Here is a 9629-nt window from a genome sequence, read left to right on the forward strand (position 1 = left end):
GTGTATTTGATGGACATAATTGTAGACTACACCATTATTTATTATCTGTGTATTTGATGGACATAATTGTAGACTACACCATTATTTATTATCTGTGTATTTGATGGACATAATTGTAGACTACACCATTATTTATTATCTGTGTATTTGATGGACATAATTGTAGACTACACCATTATTATCCCTGCATTTGATGGACTGCATTGTAAGCTACACCATTATTACCTGTGTATTAGATGGATGGTATTGTGGACTATGCCATTATTATTTTGGCATTTGTTGGACATAATTGTAGACTGTACCCTTATGTATGTGATTGATGGACATAATTACAGACTACAGCATTATTATCTCTGCATTTGATGGACAGAATCATATTTCTATATCTTCATGACCATTTTTTGCTTTGATCATTCCCTCCAGCTTTTTAACTTGTTTTGTTAATTTTCATGTATAAATCCACTTTAATCTATTTTTTACTTTTAACATTTCTTCCTTTATCTGTTTATGATAATTATATGAGTGCTTGGAAGAAACCTGTTAAATGTGTACAGAATCCTTGGCAGCATAACCCAGCATCATTGCAACCTTGATAGTATCCAAGCACATTCCCACTCAGATATTCTGCCTTTTTTTACTGATGTATTTCCCTTTATTTAAAGGAGAATATAGGAGTTATATATGGCTTGTTTTTTAACTGCAAGTCATATTTTGAACACACAAACAAAACATCAATTAAACTGAAAAAAAGCTTTATTAATGTTGAAAATGTTAGTTAGATGGTTATTAAACTGATAGTAATGTCATGTATTAAAATATGAGAAACCTATCTAAAGTTTGACATGTAGAATCTCTCTAATTCCCCATTTTTCTTTACAAGTTACCTTATATGAAGCAAGTTCCTTAACCTTTTGAGGTTACATCAATCAATACATTGCCGTCCATCTTACTTCATACTACATTTAATGGTAATTCACCCTTAGATGAAAAGTTCCTTCCACATAATTGAGTGGAATTTCTCAAAAGAATTAAATATTTCTGACACATTTCAGATAATCTTCCAAACCAAATCCATGTGCTATAGTAATATCAACTAGTGAGAACATTGGAGAAAAACCACCATGACAGAAAGTACATGGTTTCGTAACAAATAATGTTCTTAAAAAAATCTAATACAAAAGAGATTCTTATTGGTTCTTTTCTGCTAAATCAGCCAATTGGAAGTTTTGATATGAAAATATAAAAAAAATACATAAAAATTGAAAATCCATTCAGTGCATTTTTATTCCAGAATAATAGAATATATGTTTAACTGAAACAAATTAAACACAGCCAAAAGGAATAGGAAACAGGTAGGTCCAACTTAGGTGTATAGTTAGAAGTTACATGACCCATTGTACTAGGCAAAGGAAAATATGTTACTTTAAATTTTTACCATTGAAAAACTTGCTTTTTAGAAATTTTAAAATCTCCATAGTTGTAAAAATCCTGAAATGTTGGAAGTTGCAGTATCTATCACTCACACACAAAAATATTCCTTATTGTTCATATAGTTACTTATTTTACACTCTCTCTAGATATATATAATATTTTGGATTCTTTCAAAGTTAATGCTCTCATACCTTATTGTTTTTTAATTTTTTATACCAGGTATGGGGTTTGTCTGTCCACATCTTATTTTACTCTTTCCTTGGAGAACACTCTCGAAGTACACTCTTTCGAAATATTGGTATGGGAGTTTCTCAAATATATGTTGATTCTTCAACTCGACTGTTTTCATGCGGTGCTGATGGTTCTATGAAATTGAGACAGTTGCCAGATCGTAACTCAATAGTCAGCTTGTATAACTAATCAGTATTCACCTAAAAAAAGATCTTAAGGTAAATTTCCATGATCATTGGACAGTTAGTAATTTGAGAGAGACTGATGTTCTTTGATTATATTAAACCTTGAGAAGACTTGTTGGTGAGTCTTTACAGTTAAAAATATCTAGCAAGTTAAACAACATTAATGCATTTAGATGTCATATATCTGAGTTTTTATACTAATTACTGATTTCATCATTTTGATCAATTTAAGTAACTGATATTTTCATGAGTAAAGTTATGTAAATCACCAACAAGTGTAAATATCAGTGAGAACCAAATCTTGATGTGAAATTTTATAACCAGTATTCAATATTAACTTGTATTATTTCTTCTAAAGATTGTCTATCCCAAAGACTTTATGGCCAATTTATTTTAACAAACACTATAATCATAAGTATTATTTAATTTCTATAATAGAATTAGACTATTAAAAGCCAGTGTGAATGTCTACAAGTAGTGAGTGATTGAAATATATGCATGTATATACGAGTATAAACCTAACCAAAGTTTGAAGATTGTCTTCTTTGACTACAAAGTCTGATCTAAGACCACAAGGGTATATTTGTTCAGAGATTCCAAGAATAGCTCCTGTATTTATACAAAGATAGGTTAGTGAAGATCTATATTATAGTAATGACGAATAAATTTGTGATAGAAGGGTAATCAAATGAACACTTGCAGTGAATATTTGTCATTGATATGTACACATTATATATTCTTTGTGTAAAACATAACTTTCAGAATTATGAAATGTGAAATTGGTATGTAATTATACCTATGTATAATAATGTTTCTAGTTGATTTTACATAAATTAGAAAAGCTGTAAAATTCTTTATTATTAGTTCTTTTCACACCACCTTGTTAATAGTTGATTTCTTGAAATGTTTTATGAAAACTGCAGTTATAAATAAATGTTACACAGTAGTATTTTCATGGATATGTGATAATTATAATTTTAAAGGTATAGTAGCTAAGGGTATTTATTTTTTCCCTAAAATAAACCATTGAACATCCCAAAGACTTGTAAAAACACTGATCATAGGGTGTATGCTAATTTATTTTATAAGTGTAAAGCAATGAGCAAAAGGTTGACAACCATAAAAATGTACTTTTCTAGGATGTTTGCTCAGATTTAAATATTAGATGTTTGTTATATAGTAAAATATGTGACAAATATTATTATTCAAGAGCCAGGCAACAATCTTAGTTCAGTAGTATGTTTGTGCCTCTCTCTCTTCTTGTTACTACTTTAGAACTACGTAAAATAGATATATCAAATTGTAAGTATGTTTTTATGCCTTCTGATTTGGGGGTTAAGTGCTTGCTAAGATTTCTCAAGGGATGGTACCACCCTATGCTGCAGAAGCTTCTACATGCCCGAGTTCCAGTTTTGTCCATAGAGAAAAAGTGAACCATAGCAGTTACCAAGTTAGTGATTTGTATCATGATTAAAGCTGGTTGTGTTTCATGTAAAAATAGAAGATATATATATTTCACATATTATCGAATTTATTTTACCCAGTAGAATTAACTTCAAAGTGTATTTAGGATAATTTATCTTTTGTAAGTAACTGAAGAACAAAATATGCTTCTGATACTGTATACGTATGTATTCTATTTAATCAAATTATTATTAGAATGTGATATTTGTATTTGTTTATTTCAAAAACGTTTTTTCTGTAGTTGTTGCACAGCATACATTATAAAATTGGAATTTGTGTTAAGAAGTTTTAATTTTTTAATTCTTAATTTAATGATAGTAGGTTAAAATGTAGCTACCTCATCTGAAAAAAATGTACTCTAATTATGATATCATCTTTTAAGAAGTTTGTTGAACATGGTATAGAATTTTTTACATGTAAAATGATTTAAATACTCAATGAGGATTGAACCATATGCCACACTGGGATGAGGAAACTTCCATTGGAGGAACAAAAATTCTAGTAAACATAAATCACTGTTAATGATTCAGTACATTACTGGTGGCAAGTTGTAGTCATGAATGTTGGTATTCTTTTAATATTCTATTTGAAAACTAAGAATCAAACACGTACAATAAGTATTGACTGGTACATTTCTTGCATACTAGAAGTTTAGTTAATACAGTTTTCTTCCCTTTTATTAAATGTCATCAAAATAATTTATTAAATGTTAGAAAATCACTATGTTTATCTATGTTGCAATTTTCCCAAAATGTAATATTTTGAAAAATGAAATTTGTAGAGGTTCATAAAAAAACAAAAACAGGGCAGTTCGTTAGTTTTAGGTGTAGTATAAGCACAGTGTCACAAAGAAAAATAAAACTTGTTTATTGTTTACTTTAAGAACTGTCCAAAACAACCATTTCAATGATAAAATTGCTTAATGCGTTTGTAGTAAATAAGTACAGTCAAGTTTTTGTACACTTTTATAAGAATGTTTTTTATTGTTGTATAACCTTTATAACATTTTAATTTAGTAATGTATTTTCATAACACCATAATTAGTTTTAAATTCTTTAAGTCTTGTACAATCTGTTTATGAATTAACACTGACACAGTTACACAATAAAACAGCACATGTAAAAAGTTGTTTAACAGATTGTTAAATGAAACTTTTATGTATTTGCAAGATTTTTTTTTGGCAGAGCTTTATTCCAAATGGAATGTGTAAGTGTGTGTGTGTGTATATATATGAATGTATGTGTGTGTATAAATGTATTTTTGAGCATAGAGATGTAAAAGTAACAATGGCATTATTAGTAACCTGAATCCTTATTTATTCTCTTTTCATCAATGTTTACAAAAATTTATTTCATCTGGTGAAATGTGTGTGTTATGCTTGAACTATCTTAATATACAGTAACATTTACTTACATTTCAATGGTAAGGGGGTAATAATTCCCAGTCAGATTCTATTTTTTCTTTAATAACCCTTTAGACTCTCTTGGTGTTTTATACTTTACAAATTTTGTATGTGCTCCTACTTTCTTTATATATTAATTATCAAACATTTGTTTGTGTTCATTTTTCCTTTACACAGTAATTAAGGTCAAAGTACGAATAAATGTGTTTACAAAATAATATTGTTAAATTGTGTACAGCAACTCATTGAAACTGTATGTCAAAAACCAACTGAAAGGGATACTTAGCATAGGTATTAAATCTAGGTCTAACTAGTGGAAGCATTATTTCTAAATTGTGGCCTTTCCCTTCAAATGATTATTTTAAAATGTATTGTTGTATGAAATAAAGTATTATAGAACCTTATTTTTTGTTTTTTTCATATCGGTGTGGGATAGTAAGAGAAATTTTAATTCATGTTGATTTGTCAGGTGAGTTTATTGATGTTAAAATGATTGAATAGCAATTACAATATAGTTATGGCTCGAGTCAACAAATACCAAAACTGTTCCTAGACAATTATTCCAAAACAAGCCTGACAGAAAAAATGTTTTATTATTATATAAGTGGTAACTGCAACTTTCTTAAGATCATGACATTAGTTTCCTTGCTTATTTTCCAAAGGCAGTATGTTTTATTATTATATAAGTGGTAACTGCAACTTTCTTAAGATCATGACATTAGTTTCCTTGCTTATTTTTCAAAGGCAGTAGAATGGTTTTGACTAAAAAGCTGTATGTGTTACTAGGTAATCACACTCACAGTTAATGTGATATAATATTACTATGAACTAACACATCTTGCTTAGGCCAAAAGATTGTGGCTATCTGTGTGGTACTATTCTCCAACAAATTCCAGTGTGAATACTATAAGCTAACATTATTCACTAAATATACACAAATGGAAAATTTAACTTATCCTACAAATCTCATCACAGGTGTTACAAAAATAGATCATAGTTTGAATAACATGGGTGCCTAGACTGTAAGTTGGCTGCCTGCAGTGGCCATTAATTTTAAAAAAGATTCTCTCCCCTCAACAAATTTTTCTACAATATGGAGCATTCTAAGCTTGTATTTTTAATAATGAGAAACTAAAGTTTTTATACAGTGAAAATTTCATCATAGTCTTTATTATGGCTCTCTACAAAGAAAAGATATATAATTTCAGGGTTTTAATCTGCAAGTAATAAAAGTTTGAAAGCATTGTTTCCACATTAAAAAGCAACTGAGCTTTAAAAGTAGAATACCTTAAAAGAAAATCACAGTTTTTAGATGATACAATTTTTTCACCACAAACTTCAAACAGGTAGAAATAAACTACTTCATATGTTGACAAGTCTTAGTATTTTTACTTCCCAAAAATCAGTACTAGATGTTTGTTGTTGTTGTTTACTTATCCACAAGAAAAGTATAAACTATGCATTACGACAATATTCTAAATCTGAAAATCTTAGTTATTTTTAAGTGATTTGAAGGAAGATATCAGAAAATTTAAAACTTTCCATCAGTGGATACAAGGCTGCAAAAGATTAAATGACTAACTTTACTAGCATATCCCATAATATAATGACCAAACATTTGAATAAATTGCTCAATGAACATTATATCAGGTTGTGCATGCAATATAACAACCTGCATCAGGTAGAATTTATATGTGAGAATAATAGATTGTTGTCTCCTGACATGAACTCTGAACCCCATGTGTATAACCACTGCATGTTCTCAAATCTCTTGTTTAATGGGGATGTGCTATATTCATGAAAGTATCCAAAATTTAGAAGAATCATCATTCACAATGCGTAGTATGGGAAAACTGTGAAACCAAATTAGCTGGAAGTGTATGCATAAGAACCTTCATATAACATGCGTAGTATGGGAAAACTGAAACCAAATTAGCTGAAGTGTATGCACAAGAACCTTCATATAACATGCGTAGTATGGGAAAACTGTGAAACCAAATTAGCTGGAAGTGTATGCACAAGAACCTTCATATAACATGCGTAGTATGGGAAAACTGTGAAACCAAATTAGCTGGAAGTGTATGCACAAGAACCTTCATATAACATGCGTAGTATGGGAAAACTGTGAAACCAAATTAGCTGGAAGTGTATGCACAAGAACCTTATATAACATGCATAGTATGGGAAAACTGTGAAACCAAATTAGCTGGAAGTGTATGCACAAGAACCTTCATATAACTAAGAAGAAACAAATTATAGTTAAGTTAGGAATAATGATCTTGAATTACCATCCAATTACTCAGTATTTGTTAAAGTAACTTAAACATCATCAATAATAATTTAATCTGTAAACAAGAAATCTTTGGCTTACTTTAATACTTGTACAGCAAATAATCACAAAAGTGAAAGTTTTTCATAACCCATTAAAAATACTGTTACTCTTTCAAGAAAATCACCAGTGTTATCAGTTCTTTATAAAGAATCACAACAATCACAACCTAGTTTGAACCCAGAAACTAAAGTTTTTATAATATAAAACAGTAAATGAAGTATACAAGTAAAAGAGCAACATCACAAGCTTTTCATCTTTTCTTGAAAATTACAATGAAACATAGAAGCACACAAAATTAATATAATACAGGGAAGATGATCATCATACATCAAAGTGCCCTATAGAAGAAATTACTTGTAAATTTTGTTTTTTTAACAACAGATGATTCTTTGAGACTAGTAATTTGTTTTTTCTTAAAATTTGAAAAGTGGAGTATTTGTTTACCCTTGACAATAGACTTTATTTGAATAATATATATACATGTATATAAATGTATAAAAACCATCCAGTTCTTGGTAAATGTTAAATAATCTCAAGAGACTTCTGAAGATTTCAGAATTTCTTCTGACATAGTGGTGAATGTATTTTTTTTAATAGTGTCTAAGGAAGTACACAACGTAAAGGCATGTGAATAATCAGACATGGATTTGGGAGGGAGGTGGTGCCAAGTGAGACATTGTTTTAGAATCAGTGCCTAACATGTTGACTTATTCTGTGCATTTATTACACACATAGTGTGTGAAAAGAAGTTCATCTGGTTTCAACATTATTGTTGAAAGGACTATGAATTTTCACATATACTGTTAAAAAAAAAAGTCCTAAAAATCATTTAATTGTTTTACATTTTCCAAGCCACCAGAATTCTAAACAGAAGTCGATATATGTAGCCAGAATATAAAATAAAAAAATTTAACTTTGCAAAGCACAAGTAATATACATGAAAAACTAAGTAGGAATGGTTTCTAATATAATCCACTTTTATATCACTCTAAACATATTAACAACAACCCATGATGTCAAGGAGCCCATGAAATAAATTTACAGCAGAAATGGGTATTTAGAAACAAGTAACAACATTGTAACATGCTTAAATAATCATCTAATTATTTCTTAATGGCAATTATTCAAGATGTGTAAGTTCATAATGGTTCAATATGTATATATTACCCATCATTAAACACACAAGGCCAAGCAGTCCTTTCAAAGCAAAGGAACATAATTCACAAAATGCTAATCCCTAATATTTGTGAAATTACCCGAAAATATTAATCAATTTACAAATATTATCCATAACTCACAGAAAAAAAAACTACTACAGGCTACATTGAACTGATTGACCTGTAAAAACAAAAAATGAATTTATACCATCAGCTCGCCTGCTGCTGCGGAACCAGAAATGTATAGCATCAGACAAAGACATCAACAACAAGGAAGACAAAGAAAAACAGGCCTGCCATAACAACATAAAAAAAAAAACTAGCTCAACTAAGATGCAAACTATAAAAGGATGTCAACACAACAAACCACCACCAACCTTGTAATCAAAGATCCAACTGACAACTGGACACTGAAGAAATACACCTTCTGTACAAAGGTCTCAATTTCTCTAACACATCCAAAAATATTATATGTATTGAAGAACTGGCAAGACAACTGGTGATCTACTTCACAAAGACCAAAAAGAAGAAAACACACATTCCAATTCTAACAGTAATCAACAAATTACCTTTATAGTAAATCTGAAATAATTATTTCTTTGAAATACCCAAGAATAGTGTTTTAAACAATTTTTTCAAATAATTTTCAAACTAAACCACTGACATAATTTCACCCCAAAAAATTAAAAATCCTTCAAACAAAGATATTCAATGTATCAATAATATGAAACAAGACAACAACATTGAAATACTAAAAGCAGATAAGGGTAGAGCCATTGCAATCATGAATATCAATGAGGCTTATTAATCTTACATCAACTGTGGGAAAAGTTTTGGAAGGTCTAACAAAAGATGCTTTGCAAATCATTTAATAAAGTTTAGAATTTTATTGGATAGTCCACATGGTTTCACCAAGGGAAAATCTTGCTTTACAAATCTTTTGACATTCTTTGAAAAGGTTACTGCTTAAATAGATGAGGGTAAGAGTGAAGATTTGGTGTATCTGGATTTTCAGAAAGCCTTTGACATGGTGCCACATAGAAGGCTTGTAAAAAAAAATTATCTCTATGGGTGTGGGGGGAGAAGTTAGCTAATTGGATAGAAGAGTGGCTGGATGGTCAGAGCAGAGGGTTGTTATAAATGGAGTTCAGTCAAACTGGATTAATGTCACAAGTGGGATACTCAGAGCTCAGTCTTAGGACCTTTGCTCTTTTTAATTTACATAGATCTATCAATAACATAGAAGAAGGAATAATCAATAAATTACTTGCTGATGATGTTAAGGTCTTGGGTGTTGCTAGCTGTGAGGATGCTGCTGCTTTACAAAAGGATTTAGATATTTTGTGACTTGAGTAAATAAATAAATAGCAGATGGGTTTTGATTATAATAAATGCAAGATAATGCATATGAATTATCAAAATTTAAT

At 29.7% G+C, this 9629-nt stretch overlaps 1 protein-coding gene across 6 annotated transcripts in view; it reads left to right on the forward strand.

Annotated features, from left to right (window-relative positions):
* LOC106459327 (dmX-like protein 2) overlaps positions 1-5117 on the forward strand; it is a 173702-nt gene extending 168585 nt beyond the window's left edge. For all 6 annotated transcript variants that reach the window (XM_022385793.1, XM_022385791.1, XM_022385796.1 and 3 more), the window contains one exon: positions 1651-5117. In XM_022385793.1, the coding sequence (XP_022241501.1) occupies positions 1651-1851 (201 nt within the window). In that variant the 3' untranslated portion in view covers positions 1852-5117. The remainder of the gene's footprint in view (positions 1-1650) is intronic.
* Positions 5118-9629: the final 4512 nt, after the last annotated feature.

Source organism: Limulus polyphemus, unplaced genomic scaffold (genome assembly GCF_000517525.1).
Source record: "Limulus polyphemus unplaced genomic scaffold, Limulus_polyphemus-2.1.2 Scaffold593, whole genome shotgun sequence".
Taxonomy (NCBI): Eukaryota; Metazoa; Arthropoda; class Merostomata; order Xiphosura; family Limulidae; genus Limulus; species Limulus polyphemus.